This window comes from Arvicola amphibius, chromosome 12 (genome assembly GCF_903992535.2).
Source record: "Arvicola amphibius chromosome 12, mArvAmp1.2, whole genome shotgun sequence".
NCBI classification, from domain to species: domain Eukaryota; kingdom Metazoa; phylum Chordata; class Mammalia; order Rodentia; family Cricetidae; genus Arvicola; species Arvicola amphibius.
In genome coordinates, this window is record NC_052058.2 from 54,628,618 (window position 1) to 54,654,553 (window position 25,936).

General features: G+C 48.3%; 1 protein-coding gene across 1 annotated transcript in view; it reads right to left on the reverse strand.

The window, feature by feature from the left end:
* Positions 1 to 476: 476 nt before the first annotated feature.
* Positions 477 to 25,936, reverse strand: part of Fam78b (family with sequence similarity 78 member B) — a 73,032-nt gene continuing 47,572 nt past the window's right edge. The window contains exon 2 of the mRNA XM_038350207.1: positions 477 to 999. Coding sequence (XP_038206135.1) covers positions 477 to 999 — 523 coding nt within the window. The remainder of the gene's footprint in view (positions 1,000 to 25,936) is intronic.

The following is a 25,936-nucleotide window of genomic DNA, read 5'->3' on the forward strand; positions in this document are numbered from 1 at the left end:
TAATCTGTAGCAACAACTTCTTCTCTCTCTCCATCACCCAGTATCTTTCACCCAACTCCCCAACACCCTCCAGTCACACACGGGGGACTGTCTTACGAACACCTGGTGTGGATGTTTCCACGCGCGCTTCTAATTGGTTGGGAAGCAGCATCCGCCACAGGCACTGTTTAGTTTCATTTACCTCCCCTGCATCTCACAGGAAAGAAATGGTCAATAGTTCAAATAAAAGAATCATCCCGGTCAGCTGCAAAATATGGCTACTTGCATGGTAATCACAGCAAGTCTGTCAAATCAGTGATTTCTTTATTCCTAAGAGGAAGGGGGCTTTTCCTAAGGGTTATGGTTCTACCACCCAAGGAGCAGCTGGACTCTTCACAAGCAGCTGCAGAGGCTGGCAAACCAAGAGGTCTGCTTTGGCTCAGAAACTCAGTTTGGCTCCTGCCACCCCTGGTAACACACAGCTGGGCAGTCCGCTTCTACTTAGGAGGTATCACAACCAGGGGTGGCCCCCTCTTGGGCCTCCACATGAGGACCTGGGCATCATTGGCATTGGGCTTCACGAGTGCGTTAGGGGGGATGGGTTCCATCCGGCTCAGAACCCGGGGCTGCTCCTGCTGAGTCCTGCCCACTAGCCGGGCCCGCTGCCCCAACAGCTGAAGAGGGTCCACTTCAATGTCCACTCTCATCCTCCACTTGATGGTCTGCAGAATGATCTTCTCCTTTGTGGTGGTGTTCATGGCTACCAGCCAGGTGGTAAAACTTTGGTCCCTCTTGATCCTGGTGAGAAGTGGCACGTTGCTGTCACTCACTGGCACTGCCCATGTCACGCTGGGGTAAAAGTTATCATTCATGCTGACAGAGAACCTGGAGATCTTGTTGGTGGGGCCAACCAGGGTCACAGTCTCTGTGGTGTTCCCGTACCAGGGGTAGCTCACCCCATCCGAATCACTGATGGCTTTTACTCTCCCTTCCCTCAAGTCAGGCAGTTCCCAGCTTGACCTGGCAAAGCAGAAGGGACACACAAGAAGAGGACGAATGAATTTTTTTAAAGTTGGACAGGTGCCCACCACTTTACAAACACAGTCAAACTGGGAAAAATGGGAAATTGGGAGGGGGGAATTTAGGCCATAAAGTTCTATGCTGGGCTGTATCAGGATTAAATGAGAAAAAAACAATCAAAACAATCAAATTGAAATTAAAAATAAAACTCAGTGCCAAAGTAAGTTAAATAAAAGCCTAGCTGACCCAATGGAAAAGCCCAAAGGAACAGCGACGAGACCACCAATAGTTACCTACTCATTGGGATGATTGCAATGAGCGGTGTAGAGGTCACCCATGACAAGATGCACCTTCATGGGGAGAATGTGTTTGAATAGGGTTTGACACCCAGAAGAGGTGATACAAAATTTAACTTGAAAGGATGTAACAGAAGGAGAGGAAAGGAGGGGTAAAAGAGGTGAGGTTCAACATTATATTAATTTCTTAGAAAAGCCATAGTAGTAGAATTTCTATTCAACAGGGCATCTTTAAATTCTACCATGAAACCAAACCAGTACTCAGAAAACAGGTCAAAGAAAAGCCGTGATAGAGTACTGGCTACTTCCCCACTAAAGCTAACACGCTTTGTGGGAACCACTATGGGCTGGCATGTGTTCTCCCTCACGTGCTGCTCTCCCTTGGGCTTAGTGTCCCGACTGGAATCTTCATGGCCATGATTGTGACCTTGGCATTCTGAGTACCTGTCTACTCTTCCCGTCCATTTCCCATCCTTGAACAGAAAGAATGATAGAGGCGAACATGTAGCCATTCTTAGGCCACGTATCTCCTCTAGAGTATGTTGTGTATATCGATGATACTCATAATGGTCATGACTGATAGTTACGGAGCACCTACCCCATCCCAATCACGGTGTTATGTACTCTGTTATCATAGTTTCATGTTCAAAAGATTCCACACTAAAACTAGATTTTCCTTCTCTCTTTTTTTTTTCAAGAGAGGGTAGAGGCTTAAAAGCATTGGTATACATCAAGTGTCCTATAGATTCTACAGACTCTAAGAGGTTAGATTGTTTTACTCTAGAGTCTGTGATTTTGATCATTGTATCATACTGCTTCCAAGTACCCATGGTAAAAGGAACCTATGCTGTACAATGATCTAACTAACAGCCCCTAGCACAGTCATGGGGAATTTGACTGGATCCTAATTGTGACATTCTACGTACTTCCACCCCTGGAACCAGGAACAACAGCAATGCTTGGTAATAATGCCTATAAGTCAATTAAAGAATGGTGAGTTTTCCATTTATTAGCTAAGAGATAATGAATGGCCTTGTTTGATATAAAGTTCTTCCCCTCCAGAGATGATAGAAGATCTGGCAGGGCTTATCCAAATGGTAGAAAAGGGAGTTACTTGCTCAGGCTGATACTGATGATGTCTCAGCATCCCCTACTAGCAACATGGAAACACTGCTGCTTCTGGCTACCCCCATGGTATTTTCTATGCCAGTCACCCCAGCATAAGTGAAGGGAAGGCTGGACCGCCTGGGGAGGAGGTAAGCCCACAGCTGCAAGAGGCTTTTCTCTTGTCTTCATGCCCTTGATGACTATTGAGAATAATTGTAGTGTATTATGGTTGGCAGAAGCTAAGTAACAGAAACTGACCTGATGCAAAGTCTAAGAGTGCTCATCTTACTGTGCATGCTGGTGAGCTGTGCCAGGCGAAGCCCCAGATCTATCGGTAGCTCCCAGTCTTCCCTTCCCTCTCCCCTCCCTCTCCCCCTCCCTCCCTCCCTTTCTCCTTTCCTTCCTTCTTTTGTTCCTTCCTTTTTGAGACAGGGCCTCTCTATATAGCCCTAGCTGTCTCTGAACTTGCTATGTAGACCAGATTGGCTTTGAACTCAGAGATCTGTGTGCTTCTGCCTCCTGGGATTAAAAGTGTCCACCATCATGCCTGGCATCACTTCTAATATACACACACACACCCTTGGCTCACACTGCTCTTCCTCCTAATGAAAGTCCCCCGTATCCCCCGTATCTATCCACTCGCCCGCTGGAACTCACCGTGAGCCACTCCCTCACAGGAAGAACACTATTTCCACCAACCGATGGGTGTGTCCAGATTGACAGGTGCCAGATTACATCTTAACTTTTAGTTTTTATGTCTCTTTCTTCATTAGATGTCAGTTTCCTGGGAACTGTGACTTACTTTTGAATCTGCACCTAGCACATAGCTGGCATGCAACTAAACCTTACTATTTCTTGGATGAATCCACATTCGTGATTATATGAGCACCACAAACAAGATTCAGTCTGTTAAACACACCACACACACACACACACACGTGCACGCACGCGCACACACACACACAGACACACACACACACACACACAGACAATATGAACTGAGGAGGAAGGATGGGGAGTGAGGGGTGAACCTGGGAGGAATTAGGTCTGGAAGGGAGTAGAAAAGGTGAATATAATCAGAATACATTGTATGCATCTCAAAGAATTAATAAAATATATTCTAAAACCTTAATATTTCTCAAAGGATTAAATATTGTATTTGGATCATTTTCATGCCTTTATGTGTGGGGCTTGATAGAACTTGCGCACGACAGAATCTTTTATCACAGCTCTATACTTCAGATACTTGCTCGCTTCTAAAACCCCAACATCTATTATTCATCTAGAATCTATTATTAGGATAGCTGCACACCTTGCACTGAACGTTGTTTGTCTTCAGGGGGAGGTGAGCCACACTTGAAATGAGTGAATTAGTAAGCATGAATGTATTTCAGAGACTATTTTCGCCAGCACACAGCAAACATATGAAAATGAGTAGCACAAACTCCCGAGTGCGACCGGCTCCGGATGTGTAGAGATCCACAAAGGCAGAAGAGCTGGGGGGAGGCTTTGCAGAGGAAATGGGTTATGGGAGCTAAAGACGGGCCTTCTCAGCCGGGAGGTTTCATCAAAGCCCAGAGCAGCATCAAGCATGTGACAGAATGTCCGGGAAACAGAAGGGACGACTTTGGGAAGTGAACGGAGGAAAGTGAGAATGGAGCGGTGGCTAGGGTGGCCTCGGCTGCACGGGTGTCTTGAATAATGGGCTTTGGCATTTGGACTTCATCTGAGCAGCGGAGGGACTTGCACTGGAAGCTGCTGTGCCAGGGACGGTCAGGTACCTCAAAGGAGAATTTGCGTGTTGGAGGGAGAGAGTTGGGATGAGTAGGAACATTTGCAACGTGGTAGGTAATATCTATTGATTATCTATTATCTATCTATCTATCTATCTATCTATCTATCTATCTATCTATCTATCTATCTATCATCTATCTATCATCTAGCTATCTATCTATCTTATTTTGAGACATGGTCTCATGCAGTCCAGGCTGGACAAGACTGCTGTGTATGATCTACAGATATCCCTCAACTGTGGATCCTCCTGCGCCAAGTGCTCGGATTATACAAGTGCACCATCACTGAGCCTGGCTTATAGAATCTATAAGGAGCCTTTACCCAGGCTGAAGGTAAGGGAGGAGTACATCACAAAGCCACTAACTACCAAGGCAGATCCTCTGAGCTTTGAGGCCAATCGCATAGTACAGACACAAGAAGGGAGACAAACCCAAAGTGTCACTCAGATGAGCCGAGACTGCGGATGTCTGTAGTGTTTACAGAGGGAACACGCTTGTGGTCTGTCTTTGACATCGTATCCTCATCTTTGAGCTTACTCATAATGGGGTTTTAGGTTTTAAACCTCCCCGCTTCTCCACGGAAGAGTGAGACAGGGCCAAGCTTGCTGTGTCCTTTGCTCAGAATGCAGCGCCAGGAACATGGCATATCCATGACACTCTTGGATCGTCCCTAGCTTACTTCTCTCTCCCAGGGTTCTCTGCTGGTTTTGCCACACCTCTTACCAGTTGAACTTTGGAAGGCTCCATCGTTCGTTCTCCTTTCCTTTTCATCTCTATGGTTTCTTAGGATCTAGCTGACCTCAGGGAAATCATTCTATCTCAGCTTCAGGCTCCTCATGTGTAAAATGGGAAGAAAAAAAGCTCCTGGCAGTCCCTTCGTCTGAGAGTTATCACAAGAATAGGACAAAGTGTTGGCGTATGAGCGAACGCTTTGTAAAGTACACCGTTCTCTGCCCATATTAGTTATTATCTCACTCCTCGCTTTCTCCCACGACCTTTCTCTTCACCGTGATAAACAGTGTTTTCATTTTAAACAATCAGCCATTGACCCAAAGCTCCCAGCTAATGCGCCCGCCAATGGGTCTAATAATGAAAACATCGATTATGGCAACCTTCACACTTTCCGTCTTTCTTTTAGAAGAAGCAAATCTCAACCCCACAGCTCACACTAAACATTTCCCTCAAATGAGCTGTCCTGAGCACACTCTGACCTGGCCAGTGTCCCCAGTGTGAACAAGGGTCTGGACCGAGCAGCCTCTCTGAGAGGGACCACTCTATACTCCTAATCCTGGGAAACCACTGAGGAGGCGGGGGCCGGGTAGCAGGGCTGGACAGGAAACTTGTTCAAAGTCATCCAGCTAGGGAGGGTCAGAACTGGATGGCAGAACAGAGGTCTGATTCTAAATCCCCTCCTTTCTCACAGGGCCTCTCTGGTGCTCAATGGCCCCGGACTCTTGAGAAATAAGTGTAGTAGTCATGGAAGACCTGACTGATGTGCACTGGTGTGGCCACATTAGCATCAAATATTGAGACATTCTGGTACAGCTACGAGTCAGTCTCTCCTCCTCCTCCTCACCGGGCCTTTTCCCTGGCTATCCAGGTTTACCTAAGCTTCCTTAGGTAATTCACCAACTTCAGGCAGAGCAGAGGAACACCACCATCCTGTTCTCCTTGTGAGGCTGAGATCAGTTCTGACAATGTCACCCTCCACAGCTGAGTGTAACATCCTCACTACTGGTACAGTTGTCTAACCACTGCGTGGAGCCTGGTCTTTAAAGGGTTACCAGCCGCTGAGGCAACTATGCTGCACTTAGACGGGGCAAGGTGGGTGGTGAGGGGCTCAGACCTTTGCTCTTAACCTTTTCTGATGAAGCTAAGGCACGATCATTCTGTAGAAGAGAATGGCACCTACTCTGAGAACTAAGCTTTCCTACACTGAGTGTTGAGGAGAGCGCTGTGCTTCCCACCCAGGAGCCTCAGGCTCTCTGCCATCTCTGGTTCTGTAGCACCTCTCGCTCCAAACTCCACCCTGACAGGATCTGGCCTTAGTCCTTGTCAGGCTGCTGAAGAAAGGAGAGGTATGGAGCAGGTGAGGGCTTGGCTCAGGGCTGTGGCGAAGGGGGCAGAGGTGGCGGCGGTGGGTGGGTGGGTGGACAACCACCCAGGCCAAGGCACTGTGTGTCTCCAAGATGAGTCACAAATCCCTCTGCCTCTGAGCAGCCACTCAACTTCTCAGCCACCAATTCCCAGCCCTGGCCCTGGCCCTGGCCCATGTCCCAGTTCTCGGATGGTTTGCACCATGATTGCAGAGTAAGTTTTAAAATTAGGATTTTCCTCATTCTGCATTGTTTATGTCAGACTCCGAGAAGCCTGTAAACACCACCCGCCCACTGCCTGTTCTGCTTCCTTCCTTTCTGACCACATCCGCTTCTCTTTGGCACACAGGCAGACATTTTTTCCCCCTTCTATGGCAGAAAAGAAAATTTCCCATGTTTTCCAAGATTCCACAGTCCTGGCAGAGGCCTCATGTTTAAGTGGAGGCTCCCCTCACTTCCCACCCTCATGCTCAGTTCTATGACTTTCTCTGGCACCACACCTCCTGATGTGCTTATTCTTTAGTGTGTGGAGTCGTCTAGCCCACCTGGGACTCAACGGTCTCTGCTGATTTCTCTGTTTGACAGCTCTGCCATCTCAGGTCGGAGGCCAGTTTTCTAGGTCACATCTAAGGATGGTTTGCCTCTGATTTCAGTGCTAAGCTTCTTGGAGCAGAGCACCCTTTTTCCCATTAGCTGCACAAGCCGGCAGCCTCGCACACGGAAGGGTGCTTAGTCATGCCTGCGGGGCAATTCTGCAGACGCAGCCTGTGTCTCTTACAAGGACCATGCCCACAGGCCACACAACAAGCCCTTTTGGTCCCTTAACCTGGTCCCTTAACACACACAAAGCCTAGTAGTTGACAAGGAGTGGTTCTTCCCCAATCCTCAATGAGCTCTGAGCCCATGGGGGTGACGACCATGGTCCAGATGCTCTTTCAAAGAAGTAATAAAGTGCTGTTCATGCATTGGTGCTGTGTGGGCCAAGAGGAGGCTGTGGTTGGTGCATTACAGGCGCTTTACAAGTGGGTACGAATATGTATGTTGCTCTTTTCAAATCAGTGTCGACTAACTGTGCCTGAGAGCCCTTGAAAGGAACTTTCTTCCCCTCACGCAGACGGAATTGGAGTATTTCACTTTCCCCTGGAGGAGGTGGAAGGAGGGTAAACAGCCTCACCTTATTTAGTATTCAGTGGGGACGCTGAAAAAGAGAAACGACCCAGTCACGGAACAAGAAGAAAACACATTTCTTTCAATTCCTTTTCACAAGTACTCTTGGTGAGTACTTACTTTGTTCCAACACTATATTCAACTTTGTGAGTGACACAAACGACCTAGAAGACACACACACACCACACACACACATACACACACACATACACACAAATGTACACACACGCTTGTCCTCACTCACACTACAAACACCTCACAGGGGAAAGGTTACTCTCCTAAAACCGAGGTATGCTCAGAGGCTGTCGTTCATTTCCTTCTAGAGACTCTTGAGTTCGGACTCCCTGGCAAGCTCTTTCACTCTGAATTTTCTCTCACATCCAAAGGGGCAGAATACACATGCGAATAGGTAAGTCCTGGGTTACCACCTTTGTACTTTTGACTCAAGACTTTGGCCTTTGTGCTGACAGAGGTGGGTTCTAAAGACCACAAAGGGCAGACGTTGTGGCTTCAAATAAAGACATGTAGTGTCTGTCCCCAAGAGATAAGCTGTCCATCTCATAACAAGATTCCACACAACTGGCTCTCCTGGGCTCCAGGGTCTCTGGGGTTCAGGGGACATCCCTGGGCCTAGGTGTCTAAAGACTGTCCTCTTCAGGCTTCTGGTTCCTTGTTCCTTCCAAGTTTTCTGGATCGTCTGCAGCTGAGACGATGCTGTGGCCCTGAGTTCTGATGAATTTCTCTAAGTGCCAGGTGTTGGATGGAGGTACCACTTCTGCCTGTGTACTACCTGGATCCCTGAAGCCAAGCTTCTCCTCGAGTCCCCGACATAATCTAGGGATCCATAGCTCTTAACTGTGACACTCAACTTATTTGAATTCCCACCCCCCTACTTTTGGTACTTTGTCACTAACTGGGAGGAGATGTGGCTCATTTATTTGTTTTTACGACATCCATGTGGGATTCCTGGTATGAAATCCTCTGGCGGGTCCTTAGAAGTGGACATTGCAGGGTCTCCCCATTTACCCCGCTGTAGTTTGCTGACACAGTCTGGGTCTGCAATCTCACTGCCTGCTTCAGCATAGAGCATTTGCTGTAGAACTCTTTATAAAGGTACGGCTAGAGTTTTGCGGTTGAATGCAACGGTCCCAATCATCTGTTGGTGACAATGGACACAGCGAGAATGGTTAGAGCTGGGCTCCGAGCAGCCCTTAGTAGAGGAGCCACTCTGTCAAGCCTTGACAGCTGGACCTAAACTGTGTTTAAAAGCTGAGGTCAGAATGTGTCTCTTCAGATTAGCTCGACCAGAAGTACTTGTGATTTCCCCCAACTGATTAAGAAGAACAAATCTTCAAAGCCAAGAACGTATTGATGAAGACACAGTTGTCAGATCTCCAGATGCAAAGGGAGCCATTAGACATTTATGCACTGAATAAACAAAGCAAAGCAGTTTCCTGGGCCCCCAGGTGGCAGCAGGGGAGCAGGGACACCACTAGGACAGGACAGTGTTTTCACCCTTCTCCTGCTTCGGTGGTCATCAGTGATCCAGGGAGAAGTGACCACAACCAGGCCATGCTCACTGTCACTGTGCTTAAGCAAGTTAAACCAAGGTTCTCTGATCATAGCCACAGGAGGCTCACAGATCGCCTGGCTGCTCCATAACATGGGGAAGAGAGGTGATGTTCCCCTCATGTTCTTGCCACCCCCCCTTAGCCAGCCCTATGGCAGGAACAAAGGGGGTCAGGCTCCGTCAAGAGACATTTGTTTCTGGGGCAAACAGAATGGGGAAAGGATGGGCAAAAAGTCTGGTGGACCAGAACAGAACCTGGCAAACTCTAGTTCTGGGTCCCCAAGCCAAGGGTGGCCCTGAGGAGGGACAAGATCTGCGGACCTTGGGGTCAAGCAGTTTAGGCTGAGGCTCCTTGGTCTCAGTGGTCTAGCAGACTTCCAAAGTCTGGAAGCCAAGAAATGAAGTCAAAGTCAGAGAAATCTGTTTACTGGCACAAGAACAAGACCAAGGGAACCACAGAGCTGTGGTTACTAAGTTGAGATCATCAGGGCAGATAGAGGGTAGAACCTCAGAAGTCAGGTATTACGATATTGCCACTACTGATATTTACTGGAGGCTACCGTGTGCCAAGCATCATACCAAATGGTCCACACAGCAACTTTACAGCAGGCATGTTGCTATGTTTTCTTTCATAAGGGAACTGAAGCTCGGGAAAATCACTCAACGATGCCACAAAGAAAGGATGAAGCAGAGATGGGAGTGGCCTGGCACAGACTCAGCAACCCCCTAGACACACTCTTCGGTCAGTATCATAGGCTGGCACAGCCACTCCGGGCCTGGGCCCTCTAACCTTCTTTCCCCACCATCCCCGAAGCACTGATTCTCTTCACAGGTAGTGTTAGAGCCGAGGCATGTTCCCAGGGGAGGCTGGTGCTCCTGGGAACATTTACTGTGTCACTGGTTCCAAAGGTGGAAGGGTGGAAGGTGTTTCAGTTCCCGCCAATTGGTACCCAGGAGGGAAGGGAGGGTGTAGGGAGGGGCCGGGCTCATGCATGCCCTACTTCAGAGGAAGGCAGGCATGGGGAAACAGAAGGATGGAGGTCTAATGGCAGAGATTTGAAAACCAGGCTTTCTTGTTTCCATTAGCTTTCCACTTGGTGTTCGCAGCATGTAGCACTTCACTGCCTGCTGGGCAGGGCCACAGATGTGAGTGAGGGGTCACCAGCTGCAGCTCAGCCTGGGCAGGAACTACCAGGGGGCTCACATCTGTGTGTGCCCTGATGACAGAACCGTGGCAATGTCGCATCAGCACCCAGAGTGGGTACACGGTTACAGTGGGCAGAGGCTGGGGGGTGGGGAGGCACTGACACACAGGCAGGAAATTCACAAGGCAAACTCTAAACTGTGGGGGGGGATGGGAAGCTGCAGGATATCTCAGGGGGCTTCACTGGCACCAAGCACAGCGCGTTTAGATGGGAAGCCCTGGCAGCTACTGCAGATGCAAATGGCTCACGAACTCGCTCTCAGTTAATCTACTGTGACACCTGGGTGGCTACTCTAGTGCCACCCCCATCTTGCGAAGGAGGAAACCGGGCCTGAGAGAGCTTGCGTGATGCCTAGGATGACAGTTGGAGTTAAGTCCCTGTGGCAGTGTCCTCATTCATGCGTTTGCAAAGCCCCCAGGGAGGGAAACTAGCGTTCCTTAAGCCCACCATCCTTCACTGCGCCATGCTGGGGGCTTACTTGGTGCTCCACAGTTCTGGTGGGGGAGGCACAGCTAAGCCTTGTCTTGCAAATGCTGTAGCTTGGGTGGAGGGGCGACAGGTGACTTTGGTCCACTGGCTCAGCTGTGTCAGAGCTGAGACTTAGATCCACGAGGGAGACCCCCACGTGACTGACTCAGCTTTCCGTTTCTACAAGCTGCATTATTTATTCGCGTCCTCCCATCCGCTATGCTTGTGGATCGATCGGCTCAGCCCTTTAACAAGCAATTATTTAAGCTCTATGTGTCCACGGCAGTATGTGGAGAGGGACACAAAGATGCCTGTGACCTGATTCCTGGCAGGCGTAGGTCCTGTATCAGTGACCACAGAGAACGGACGGATGAGAGGTGTGCTAGGAAGACAAGAAGGGGTTCTCGGGTGCCAGGCACAACAGGCTACATCAGTGTGTGCTGCCTCTCCACTCCCTGGGCAGCAGTTCAGAGGTAGGCATCTCTTAGTAAGAGCCAGCCTGCAGGTTCTCTGAGCCCATTCTGCTCTCCTTCAAAGGCTCAGGGCTTTTGTCCTTGGGTGGATCATCTCTGCTCTGGTGATTCTGGTGTCAGTGTGAGAGCCAGCAGGGAGTCAGCAGGCAACACAGGTCTGGAGAACCTCACACTCTTTAGATGTTAAATTGAAATCAGGAGCTCCTTCAGTGGGGGGGCCCCTCAAACTGCGGAGGGAATTTGAGGCACACCAGCACACCAGCACACCTGCAAGATGCTTTTTTTCTACTTGTGTCTTCCCTGGGGACTGTGTGCAGACCATGCTGGGTGGGGCAGAAACAGTGTTGGCTTGGGAAACAGTACTGGGTCTGTGTTCTGGCTTGTTACTAGGCTATAGAACTTTATCACTGAGGCTATACCCAGCCTCAGTGTCCTAAGCTGATAAAACAGGATAGTAATGTCCTCTTTCAGGACACCATGTGACACACTGGAGTCTTAGATTATGTATATGATTCTCAGGCTTTATCAAGTGGTGTCCAGCTGTGTGGACAGGCCATCCCCACCACTTGATTCTTTTGTGGGCTTTCTGATTTCCTGTCTTCCTGATTCCGGAGGGCTGTGTGCTTTATCCCACAGCACGTGGTTACCCTAGGGTGGGAGGCGGAGGGAGAGACAAGGGACTAATCTGAAACTGTGCTGGGTAGGTGACCTTCCCGGTGTGCGTCTCCTGAAAGACTTCTTATTGTCACCAGAGCACAACACAAGCCCTTAATTTGTTCCTCAGAGACCTGCACAATCTAGTTCCTGACAATGCCCCTGGCTGCTTCTCCTTTCATGCTCTCTCATGCTCTCAGCATTCTCCTGCCATTGGCTTCTCATACAGTTCTTGTACATGTCAACCTCTGCCCCAGGGCCTTAGCGTGTGCTCTAAAGTACCCTTTACCCGCTGCTTATTTGGTTAACTGTGTGCAATCCATGGGTAAGTGTGAGTTGAAGTTTAAGAATCACTTCCTCTGGGGCACCTTCCTTGATCCACCTACCTCCATCTTTCCACCCTGAAATAAGTTAGGTCTCTTTTAGAACTCCATATTTTTCTGATTCATGCACCCAAATGCCATTTCTAGTTACACAGTAGAGTACAAATACACCCATTTATAGCTTACTCTCTGTTTCCTCTGGGGGAAAATATGGCAGAGACCATTGGGGAAGCAATGGGGTCAGCGAAGAAGGGCAGCACGGTAGTGCAGGCAGGGGCAGCAGAGGCTCGGAGAGAATGACAGACCGGATACCGTAAGAAGTCCGAGAGTGGGCTGTGTGCCTTTAAGGCTTTGGGGCACAGTTATGAAGGCGGCTGTGCTGTGAGATTCCAAGAAGACAGCAGGTGGGGAGCTCTTAGCGGTGCTGAAGTGAGGGGCATCTAGCGTTTTCTGAGAACTCAGAAACAGGCAGGAAGCAGGAGAGGGCTCCATGGAGGGGTCTGACATCATCCGTATGGGATGGATGGTCCTGCATCACAGTCATGTGAGAGGACTAGAACTTCGGCAGTGCCCCTTGGACTCAGGAGGAGGGAGTTGTCTGGGGGAGACAGGACTCTGCTAGCAGCAAGTGCAGGGGTGCAGGGCCAATAGCCTCCTTTCCTTTGGAGCTGGCAGCCCCCGGCTAGACCCCTAGATCCCATTCCTGCTGTCTAGGAACCACATCAAGTCCCTGGTTCTCCCGGTAGCAATAATAAAGCTGAACAGTGGAGGCAGGGGAGGACAGAAAGCCAAACCGGAAGCTGATAATTGCCGACTGCAGAAGCAGCTGGTTAAAATGAAGGAGTTCAGACCCAGGTTAGTTATATAAAGCCCCTCTCATCCTTCCCAGAGTCCTGTAGTTCCCCTCAATGTCCACTCTAGGATCATGAATTCTCATGTGGGTGGAAAGATACCACCCACGTTAGAATTGGAAAATAGAGAGCCCTCATACACACACACACACACACACACACACACACACACACACACGAACACATACACACACACCACTTTTTTTAGGCCTTCTGTACACACAACCAGAAGTGATTTCTCTATATCTCCAGGCCGAGGCCAACAAGACCACTAAGACCATCTGCTTTCTTATCGATAGATGGGCCTGCAACTCTGGACAGGCCGAGAGCAACACCCAACCCCTGAAACTAATCCCTTACTCAGCATGAGCACAGGCTGAAAGATGCAAGCCAGCAGAGCAATGGGTGTCATGAAGCCAGTATTCCAATGCCAATGTAGTGAGAGCCATTTAAGATTAAAATATTGCCAAGTCCTTCTTTGGCTACAACCAACTCTACTGGAGAGAACACAGGCCCAGTCAAAATGAGTAATACAGAGAAGTGCTTCAGAGAGAGGATTCATTTGACGCTAGCTCACTGATTCTTGATTCCTTACAATGCGCTTGGCATCTCGTGTATGTGAGGCACCCCAAGACTCATGAGACAGCGTCCTTGTTCTGACGGAGAACCTCCCTTATCTCCTGACGGAGAGCAAAGACTTACAGAAATCACATAAATACAACATAAACTATTTGGGGACAGGAGTATCAGGGTGGTTCAGCAGCAAAAGGGCCTGGGCAGCTGGAAGGGCAGGATGTCTGTGACAATCACCACAGTCAGTGTTGACCAAGAGCTCATACTGCACAGGGACTGTCTGTCCGCACATCTTCTGACAGGCTGCTCCTGAGGACTCTCACTGCGGCCCTCCAGAGTTTGTACTCCCATTATGTCTGTTTATAGCGGAGTGAGGTTTGGGGAGGTAAAGAAACCAGCCTTGGACAACAGAAAATCTGAATACAGGCTGACTGGCTCCTGAGCAAACTTTGGATATACGATGAGCAGGAGACAAGAGTAACACAGAGTGTAAAAGAGCTTTCTCTATTAACTGAATGTAAGGTTGGTTCAAGAAGGAAAGAACAGGCAGGGTGGGAAATGGTGGCCATGACAACACCCCAGCCTGTGTGGCTGGGTGGTCCAGAAGGTGCAATCCAAGCATAAGTCTGTTGGGGTCCCACCATCTTTCCTGCTATGGAGATACTTCCCCCTTACTTGGTGACTGAATGAAAGAGAAAAGAACTCAAACCAGACATTCACTTTTACATTCCATAAAACATTCCCCACTTTCACAATAAGTCCACAAAGAAGCTGTTATGTTCTTAATCTAACAGAAGAGAAACCAAAGCTCAGAAAGCTTGGGGATTCATAAGGATGGAGATAAGGCTTGAACATATGTCTATGTTCTGTTGGGCTTTTCATTGGCCTCTCTTGGTTTTCGCTGAGTTAAGACCACAGAGAACCTCGACGCTGTGGTCTGAACGGCAGATCCATCACTATTTTCTGCAGAACAAAAAGAGTTGGTACCTGACCTGTTTGTGGTCTATCTTCTAAAGAATTTTCCAGAACTTGGCTCACAAGGAGATCGGTCCAAATTGCCTGTAATATACTTGGTAAATATGAGCCAGAAATAGATAGCTTCTTAGTTACTATCATCAGTGCTGATCATCTGAGTCAGTCCGGTAAATATGAGCCAGAAATAACTAGCTTATTAGTTACTATCATCAGTGCTGATCATCTGAGTCAGTCCGGGCAAGCACTGAGGTAGAGAATGAAAGGCTATGGGAAATGTCCCATGGAGAGTGAGCCACCCTGACCTGGCAAGTGGGTAAGCCAAGCCCACAGCCCCGACTCACCCTCCCGGTTGCCCATGGAGAGTGAGCCACCCTGACCTGGCAAGTGGGTAAGCCAAGCCCACAGCCCCGACTCACCCTCCTGGTTGCCTATTTTCATCCAAGGGCTTCTTCAAAGGCACCAAGGCCAGGGTTCTCAGCATCCTGCTCCCCTACAAGGTCCTTCCTTGTCTCTTCTGTCCTAGAGACCCTTCACCTTAGATCCATTTTGGCTCTCCGTCTACTCTCTAGTTGTGACTTCCTGAAATCTGTTCCTGTCATCTAGAATACAGACTCTTGTCCTTGGTACTCTGTATGCCTGAAATGTAAGTCGCCTTTGCCTGTAGACAACTCCAATCCTGACCCTTGGTGCTCAAGGGTATGGGTTCACCACCTTCTCAAAGTAAATTTTGCAATGTGCCACAACTTTTAGTTCCAACCATTTCAAACACACTCTTTTAAACTTGGTGACATCTGACTGGCTACTATTATTCTGTATTAAGAATAAAAGGCTTAGAGAAATGCCATTCTCACACGTTTTAAAGTTTCATTATTTATGTGTATGGATGCATATTTGTGAGTGTGCCCATGGAGGTCAGAGAGGTACTGGCTCCTTGAAATTGGAGCTACAGGCTGTTGTGAGCTGTCTGGTGTGGGTGCTGGGAATCAAAATCAGGTCTTCTATAAAAACAGTATGTGCTCTTAACCACTGAGCAATTTTGCCAGCCCATAATATATATTTTTGGTGAATGAAGGACTAAGCTTGTTTCATCTTTTCAACAATTTTCATCATCCTATTTTGCAGACAAGCACCTTGGATCTTGGAGATATTGTAACATACCACTAAGCGGTCAGGTTGAATTACACTTGGTTATGAGTCTCAACTCTATGTTCTTTCAAATGTGCTTGTAAACTCAGTAACAGGAAAGGGTACGTGAAGGAAGAATTCAATATACACAAACATCATTTCCTTAAAAGGAGCACTGGGAAGAGCATCATTTGAATGGACTATGTAAACAAGCACCCATTTCTCCTGTTTTATATTTTTCTTTTCCTGATTTATATTAGTTCTTTAAGAATGTCATACAATGTATTTCATTTTTTTCCCCAGTTCCTCCCAGATCCATCCCATTCCTTCCTCACTCAACTTGTGTCTTTTTTATTTAATCCTTCAAGTATAACTGGTACTGATTACATATTCTTGAATGTGTGGCCTTTCCTGGCGCGCATGATTGACCTACCAGGGGCCACACTGTTAGAGTATTATATTTAGAGGCTGGGATAGGGCGTGGCATGGTGGTATAGTACTTGCCTAGCATGTCTGTGAGGTCCTAGGTTTGAGTCACAGCATATGCACACATACACGCATGCATGCATGTATACATGCACAAGCACGCACGCATGCACACACACATAATAAATAAATAAGTAAAGAAAAAGAATCAAATGTCCCCCTCTCCCTTTCCATCCACTTTCCTGAAGAGGGCATGTCAGTTTGTGAGAACTGCCCAGAACAGTTATTAGGCACATGGGTAGGATTACATGGACAAGTTGTATCTTCACTATGGGCATAGACTGCGCTTGTGAACTGCAGGGGGAAACAGTGATGTCCTTAAAGTCTTATTTCCAACCATCATTTAAGGGCCTGCTCTTCCCATTGCTTTTAGATGGACACAGGGCAGGGAGCATCTTTGTTTCCTTTGTTTCCTTCTCCTTCTGAGCTAACGTGCTGGATCCTCTGTGACCTATGGCTCACGGGGTGGGGGGCATTTGAAGGCTTTCTATAACATAGTATCCTTCTAGCCCTTCTCACATGTGAAGGCTCTAAGAGACTGAGCCTGTGCTCAGTCTTAACAGAGGACAGACCCATGAGAGAAAAGTGTGTCAAAGCAATTTTTGGCAGGATAAAAAGATCAGCCGAGGCTTCTCAGGGACCCATGAATGGCAGACAAGCAGTTACATGGGACACACTTTCTATTATATTTTTAGAGAATGTGACAAAATTAGCAGGTGTAGACTGGGCATTGGAGGAAAGGCAAGCATTGATTTATTTTTTAGGATTTGAGTTGTTTCTCAATAGTCCCCGACTGGTGGACTATTATATTATTATTATATATTAATATATTATTAGTTATTATAGTTATAATATTTATATCTAGGACAGGGCTACCACGAAGGGAACTTAGTTCACACAGGAATGTGGAAGGATGTAGAGAGGGCATCTGGGTGTGGTGTTGGGCTCATGTTTTATGGAGCCAAAGGGGTGCAGAGGGGCTTAGCCTAACATTAATAGCCCAGTGGAATCCCAGAGAGAAGCTATCAGGGTGGGCCTGTGCTTAGGATGCCCAAGCTCATAGGCCCAAAGAGAAGGGTCTCAAGTAAGGGACAGTGACAGGGATATAGGGATGATGACAATCATGTGGGCCCCAAAAGAAAGGAGAGTTGCCGTCCAGAGAAAAAGATATAAGCAGGTGGCCATCACTCTGCATGGGGACAGGCACGCGGGTTGTGCCCTGTACTCTGGATAGAAATAGGCTCTATGATATGGCATGATTCTTGCCAGGCTGTATGCATGTGATGCTGACCCCCTGCACCCTGGCAGAGTGTCACAACAGGCATTATCCAATCAAAGTGGACCCAGACTGCCCTTGGCCACACTGCATTGTGTTGAAATTGGTCTACGAGTTCACACTGTCATGTTTTGTCAGGGCAGATTTTTTTCAGGACTGTTAGTGCAGGACTCCACTGTAGGTGGGTGTGGGGGGTGGGCTAGGCCTTAATTTTTCCTCGGTGAATATTTTGACCTTGCATGAATGCCCCTGTGAACCAGAATGGTCATATATGCTGAAGGGGACTCTGAGAGGAGCAGGAGAGTGGGGGAAGGGGAACAGTGAGGCTGAGCTATGACCACCCTCTCTGGCATTACAGCAGCAGCAGTGTTAGTCACTGAGGTCACCAGCTCCATTTAATGCAGAGGGAGCATCTTACATCCACACGACCCCTCACTTTGATCCTGAGAACAGAGCCCTTCTGCACTGTGTAGCTGACCAGATCCACTTCATGTGCAGACAGTTCCCGACTCACAAAGCTTCAGCCTAGGATGTTCTGACTTTCTGGTGTAAAACAGTGATCAGCATTCAGCAGAGACTAAACTTGGAATTCTGTTTCTCCTGGGCTAGCAATACACGGATGATGTTCTCACAATGCAACCAACCACACGCGGAAATGCCTGAAAACGTACAGTGTGCTGCTGAGCTGTGGTGCTCAGATGGTTAGACGTATTAAGTACTTTTTAAGAAACTTACGATAAACTTAGAATGGCTTTATCAAAGGGCTGAGACGATGGCTCATTTGGTAGCTTGCTGCTGGGCCTGACTTTGAATCCCTAGCACCCAAGTAAGAGCTGGCATGATACATGCACCTCCAACCTTAGTGACAGCCTAGTTGGATCAGCAAGCTTCAGAATTGGTGAGAGACTTTAAGAGAGAGAACATTTAGCAGGCCATAGGTTGAGGTGCATCAGTAAGAACCAACAAGTTCATGGTGCTGAAGAGACTTGTCCAAGGTAACTAAATCAACAGGTGGCTGAGCAGGCAGGTCTCTGTGACATTCAGGACACTCCTGCATCAGATTTAGGCATTGCCAACTCTGCGTGCCTGTGCTGCCCTCCAGGAGCAACACTCTTGACACAATGCATGCAGAGAGAGACTCCTGGGGCCCATTCTGGGACTGCGAGCTTCCTCCATTCCCCAAGGGACCTCTGTCCCAGAAATCTCCCTTCCTTCTACTGGGGAAAACTTTACAGATCAGCCTCTCCTGCCATCCCAGTGGTGACAGGCCTGAGCAGCCCCGACAAAGGTAGGTAAGACAAGCAGGCCAGTTCCAGAAGGACTTGGACTGTTGACACGTACTACCCAGGTACTCAGGTAAACAAGGGAGCAGTCAGGACCAGGACAGACTGAAGGACACATAGACTGGTGGAACAGAGCTCAGGTATATGTGGGGCAATTCTGGGGCTTTGGAAGCCAAAAGCCTCCAAGGGAAGGGAATGAGGGTGGGTATTGGCGCCATTTTCAACAGGTTCACAATAGCTGGGGGAGCTGGCTCCTCCCCCAGACTCAGGCACTGTCCTGTCAGAGGATGCTCTCTCTTCTGCCTTTGTCTCACTTCTGTGAACCACATGGTCCCTGATCCTTTCCTGAGTCTCTGCTTCTCAGTAATGCCTAGGCCAGAGGTGGGGCAGCAGGAAAGGGACAGAGACATATCCAAGCGACAGATCCAGCCAGTGAGGCACAGACTCTCCCAGGGAGGCCCTTTGGACCTGGGGCATATAAGCACATCATTCAGGGGTGACACTCCCCTGGGAGAGAGAAGCAAGGTGCAGGCTTTGGAGGACTTGCGACAGAATAAATGCAGAGGTAATCAGATGCAAAATGGCAGGAAGCTGCAGGCAGAAGTTACTCCCTAGTCGGAAATGGCAACACCTAAAAATACTGAGCTGTGGTTCTCCCAGGAATGCGCAGCAGCCCACACTCAATCTAGAATGGCTTGGGGATTATTGGTTAGAGTAAATAAAGAAGATCATCTAAGCAACATAACCATAGGTTTTTAGCTTAAAATGACATCTGGTACCAACATATTGTCTGTCTCTGAGCAACTCCAATTGCCTTTCGTCCCAGGAGTCTCTGCTACTCTCAGCAAATTATCCATCCCGAGTTGCCCCATTCCGTGGGAAAAACATACGTGTGAATTTCAGCTTTCTCTTAGGTCTTGGAGTCCCTGTGGTGACCCAGGAGGCACTGCTGGGGACAGGCTGGTCACTGGTCAGTGTACGGTTTGTCCACTCTGCAGTGGTGGGGCAGGGCACTTGGTCTGTTCACACTGTGGCAGTCAGCTCACACCAGTGAGGCCAGCCATGCCTCCGTCAGCTTTCCAAGACAACAGCCTAGAGGCACAGTCTCTCCCTGGCTGGCTGGTGGGCTTTTCTTCAAGGAGGGGAATTCTCCTCCTGACAGATCTAATCTGTTTCTACAGCGACCCACGGGTGTGACCCAGAGTGAGCTTAACATTTCATTCCTCGTCGGCTCATGGGTAAAGCAGAGAACACCTTTAACTGCCTAAAAGAGCGAAAAGGCTCTGACATCCTGTTTTCCCTCCCTAAGCCTGTTGCCTGTCCCCACTAGCTGGCCCTCGCCCTGCATACCTGCCTGTGACAGGCAGGTCACAGGCTCCTTCGGGCTCACTCTTGATTCCGAAGCCCAGCTGGTTTCCAGCCTGGAGTCCTAGGATCCAGAGAAGACAAGGAGCTGCCTTCAAAGGCAAGAGAACCTAGGTTTATTACTGGCCCTGACCTCATTATTCCCCGAGCCTCACGAAACCCAGACTTCAGATCCTTGCTTCGCACAGCTGGCCATCTTTGAAGAGCCAGGCAGTCAGAGACTGCAACTGATTTCTTCTGACAATTCGGAATTGATTCATTACCTGATGCCACTGAGAGAGATGAGCAATCACGGGCTTTCCCTCTCGTGCCAGGCTGCCCAAAGCCCGCCTCGTAGCTGACTTCCCTGTCTCTTTATTGATTGCCCAACACAGGAGCATCAGTGAAACCCCATGTGCATAACCACAGGGGGCTAGATGGCAGCAGAGACTTTAGTTGCCAGGAAACTTGAGACAGAGTCACTTGGGAAGAACTGAACATCTCCAGCTTTGGAGAGAAGAGAATGTGGCTCTGACCAGTAGACTCTAGTTCTGACCTCTCATCCAGTAGAGCTCAGAGAAGCTGAGTATGTTAGGAACTCTGAGGCAGACAGACCAAGAAGTCAGAGTGGTCTTAGGGTAGGTTATGAATGAAGTCCTAAGTGTGAGCTGATCCTGGCACTGTGCTCAGCTTTGGAAGGCCCTGTGTCCTATATATCTGCACAGGAGTCAGAAAAACCTCAAAAGTTCCCATCACCAAATATGAACAAGCATGCAGGAGCTGTGATAATGTGATAATGTGATAATGAAATAAGAGTATGAATGATCATTGTATGTTTGCGTGCGTGTGCATGCGTGAATACATATGCATACGTCAGGAGGCTAGAGGTTAATGTCGTGTATCTCCCACCCTCTCTCTATACCTTATCTTTTTGATTCAGGGTCTAACCTTGAGCTCAGAATGCACCTGTTGGCGAGACCAGCTTGGCAGTGAGCTCTGAGATCTGCCTGTCTCCACCTCTTCTGAAGGCAAGGGTCAGCTTTTACATGGGTGCTGGGGATCTCAGGTCCTTGTGCTTGTGTGGCATGCGCTTCACCAAACTAAGCTACCTCTCCAGTCCCTAAACCATCCATCAGTTTTAACAAACAAATTCCTAGGGTGGGAGGTGTATGGCTTCTGTGAGAAGGGGAGAAGTAGAGGGACCATTGCATCCCAGGGTCTTCTGGCCATCCTAAAAACAGCCCCAGACTAGGTCCTGTTGTGACCTCTCCTGGGTAAAGCAACTGTGAGGTCCAGGTAGCTGGGCTCTGGCAGGATAGCCCCTCTTTTCTTTATGCAAGAGTCCTCAGATGTATGGAATTTGTGAGAACTCTCTCTGAGTCAGTAGCAGGGCAAAAGGGCAGTGCTAAGCTGGAGTTCCTATTTGTTCTCTGCATCCCAGCCAGTGGGCCTCTGCTTTCTGAGCTTGGGTATCTTTCACACAATCTCACCAAGGGCGGAGTGAAACCTAGAAATCTCATAAGTGTCCAGACCTCCCTGCTGTAGAGGTGGAGTTGCTGTCTACCACGTGGACAGGTGGACTACTCTGGTCTGTGGTCAATGTTTCAGCCTGGCTAAGGATCTGCTGTGGAAATACAAGACGTCTCTTGATCTTTTTATAAATAACTAGGAATGTGACTTCTTTTTGGATACTTTGAATGGAAGAAAAGTCAAACTTCCAAGGTCAAAGAGCATGTGTTATAACAGAAAACGTCTGACTGGAATGTATTCTGCAGAAGGGTTTTCTGAGGGTGATTGGTGAATGTGGGGTCATCAGAGTTCACAACACAATTCCTGGCACATAGAATTAGCTTAATAAATGTCCAATATTATCTAATTTCCTCTAACATTTAAAATATACCGAGTCGTAGAGCAGGACTCCTGGCTGCGCTTAGGCTGCTTTGTAACCTGTGGTTCTCCATGCTTTATTACTTTCGGGCTAAATTTCTATCCAGGTCATGGTGCTTTTGCCTAAGAGAATATAAATTAAGTGCAATAAGTTGCATGATCCAGGCTTTCAAAGACTTTATTAACATCGGGAGACATTACTCAGTGCGGTGGCCTCCCAGGCTATAATATTGCAATTTTGTTCTGAGGCAGGTGGGAATCTCTGGTATTGCTGCCTCTTTCTAAATTCTTAGGGTGTAACTCTCCCGTGCTTCCGAATCTCTCTTTCAGCTCATTCATTCCTACCTTTTAGGTAGATTTACTAGAGATTAGTGTGCTATCTATTACATTTCTATTATAATTGTGCTCACAAGCCTGGTCTCTGGACAGATTGACCCAAAACAGCCAGTGGCCGAGGGAAAGACAGGCATGAGCCTGCAGCAGGGTCTACGGCTCCAGCCTATTCCTTTCCTTTTTCTGATCTCCACGTCACCCCGTTTATGATGAAGGTTTTGGGGTAAACAGTCTATAGGAACCGAGGAGGGAAATCTGGGAGCTTGAGAAGGTGCTTCGTCTCAGTCTGTGCTTTCCAGTGTGTTGAGACCCAGCTCTGGATCTCCTGGTATCGCCTCAGCTCAGATGGATCTTTGAAAGGCCATCCATGAAGCTGTGACTGCTGGACTCTGCTGAGGAAAGACAGCATGTGCTAACTTCCCACACCTGCCACTCCCTTCTCCGCTATTTAAGGAGTGGTGCTGCCACTGGCAGGGCCCATTGGGTGTTGCCTAAACTTCCGTCCTCAAACAGAGTGCATGGGGTTATGAGTACTAGACCTTGGGCCACCCAAGGTTTTCGGAGCATTTCCTACATGCCTGCCACGTGCTAACTACTCTTTGTAACAGTCACCCCACTTCACCTTACCAACATCTACCTGCTCGAGGAACATGTCTGGGTTACTGGCATTTTATAGACATGGAAACTAAGGCCCACAGGGATTCTGTAATTTGTAACCCAAAGTTGTACAATTAACAAGTGCCACACTGGGATCTAAACCCTCAGATCCTCGTATCTCTAATCTTGGGGAAACCACTTTAAGTGTGCTTTTACATTGGCTAAGTTAGAGGCATGAGAGATTTTAAACAACCACTTTCCAATTGAATAAATGAAAATACAGAAATTCCTTAGTACGCCCGGTTCAGCTGTGTGTCCTCTGACAGTCATGCAGCCTAATGGTGACAATGTCCCCTAGACCCTAGGTATTCTCTTTTGGGAGGTGGGGGGATAGAGGTGGGAAGCGGCCAGTAGATGGTCAAGCTGACTCTCTCCAGGGCCTCTAGACCAAATGGGCTGCCCTTAGTCAGGGCTTGCTTTAAGTAGGTCCTCAATTTGGAGCCCTTCTCCTAAGCAGGGGATTGCTTGCTCCGGACTTCCAGGCTCCCCAGAGACAGTGTGGTACAGGGCAGAGACATGCTCAGTGGGGAGATAAGAAGGCGCTGAAATCCTTTCTCTCTGCCTGCAGCTTCCAGGTTACTGCTCCAGTTTCCTTAGGTGTGAAGACAGGGCTCACAGCTACTTCACAGAGTTATAGAGATAAAATGTGTGATGAGAGAACACTGAAGCTTTACAAACCTCAGTAATTAAGTCCATAACTAAATGTATTTTCATGAGGGTGTGGACAACTATTAGGATTCCAAGTATACTTGATCGCTGAAAGAGGAATTTAATAAACGATCTTCCAGTTAGATGGGTGTGTATGCAGTATTAGAAACTCAAGAGTTCTGTTTGTTCTTTCAGCTGGCTACAAGAACTGGGAGAGGACTTGTCTGCCTTAGCTCTCCCCAGCTGCCATTCTGCACACTGAGCAGCCCAGCAGTCAATGACTTGGTGTCGCGATTCAGTGGGACCTGCATGTGGACGAATATGGCTATCTGTCCCACGATGGGGTTGGGATGGGGGTGGGAGGACGGGAAAGAGGCCACCTCACAGCAGTGTCAGACTCCAAACCAGTAAAGAACCACACCCAGGGCAAAAGGAGGCAGCCTATCCAAACCGCAAATGTGGCCGACCACATCCGATCTCCCACACAGCTTAAAGGCACAGATTAATTATTTTTTTGTGTTTATATGTGTACGTGCATGTGTGAAGGTTGCCCATGCCTCTGTGTGTGTGTGTGTGTGTGCGTGCGTGTGTGTGCGTGCGCGCGCAGAGGTTGGAAATAACCTTGGGTGGTATTTCTCAGTTGCCTTTTTCTTTTTTTTTCTCTTTCTTTTTTTTTTTTTTTTTTGGTTTTTGTTTCCCTGTAGTTTCTAGAGCCTGTCCTGGAACTAGCTCTTGTAGACCAGGCTGGTTTCGAACTCAGAGATCCACCTGCCTCCACCTCCCGAGTGCTGGGATTAAAGGCGTGCACCACCACTGCCCGACGCCTTTTTCTTTTAAAGAAAAAAAACTATCTTTTTTTTTTTTTCATTTTACATACCAATTCCAGTTCCCACTGAATTGTCTTAAAACACATAGTGCGCTTTAGGGCTCTCCCGTGGGCCTGTGGCTCACCCATTAGTGCCACGGGGGTCCACTTGTCACTTCATCACCTGTTGGAAGGACTTTCCTCAGCCTAGCAGGGCTTGCTAAGCGCTGAAAAGCAAGAAACAACAAAACAAAGCAGAAATAAACACTCAGATCCCATCTATTCTCTCACTATTCAGCCACCAGCCTCTCTGTGTATACTATGCCGGGCACCTTTGGGAGGTATGAATAAAATATAAAAGTACTATTGCACATTTGAAATTTCAAGGTAGTCACGCACACAGAGTCTACACAATTCTTGAAACAAGCTGATGGATTTTAACGCCCACTTAGAGGCTGGGAAACTAAAGCTCAGAAAGAGCGTCCTCAGACACAGTTATCAAATGGCAGAGTTTGGGCTAAAGCCCTTTGGTAGTTACACTCACTCACCAGCTTATTCTCTATTAAACGGCTGAGATCTTTCAGGATTGATTTTTGTGGCTGTTTGGCAGAGACTATCCCATGACAGGGTGGGAGGATGGGGTTGACAACTTTTGACAAAGACTGGCCTTTAGAAAGTCGTGTGTGAAGTTTGAACACCCTCCCTCGCCCCAAAAGTTGAGACAAATTCTGAACTAATTTTCAAAAAGAAAAGACTTGTCCTTTAAGCAGGGAACTTTGGCGTCTGGGGAGGTCTCTAGGTAGGAGACTCTCAGCAGGACTTAAAACAATGTGGTCTGTGGTAGTTTGAGTGTAATTAGTCCCATAAGCTCAGAGGGAATGGCAGTATCGAAAGTTGTGGCCTTGCTGAAGTAGGTGTGGCCTTGTTGGAGGGAGTGTGTCACTGTGGGGGCGGGCTTTGAGGTCTCCTATGCTCAAGCTACACCTAGTTCAGACCACTTCCTGCGGCCTGTGGGATCAAGACGTAGCTCCTTCTCCAGTCTCAGCTCCTCCTCCAGCACCATGTCTGCCTGCATGCCACCATGTCCTGCCTGTACGCCACCATCCATGTCCTGCCTGCACGCCACCATGTCTGCCTGCACGCCACCATGTCCTGCCTGCATGCAACCATCCATGTCTGCCTGCACGCCACCATGTCCTGCCTGCATGCAACCATCCATGTCTGCCTGCACGCCACCATGTCCTGCCTGCACACCACCATCCATGTCTGCCTGCACGCCACCATGTCCTGCCTGCATGCAATCATCCATGTCCTGCCTGCACACCACCATGTCCTGCCTGCATGCAACCATCCATGTCCTGCCTGCACACCACCATGTCCTGCCGCGATGATAACGGACCAAACCTCTGAAACTGCAAACCACCCAGCTACATGTTTTCTTTATATGCCGTGCTCATGGTTTCTCTTCACAGCAAAAGAATACTGATTGAGACATGGTCCAGCCTGCATTTTAACAGAGTAGGGAGTGAGGGGGAGGTAGCC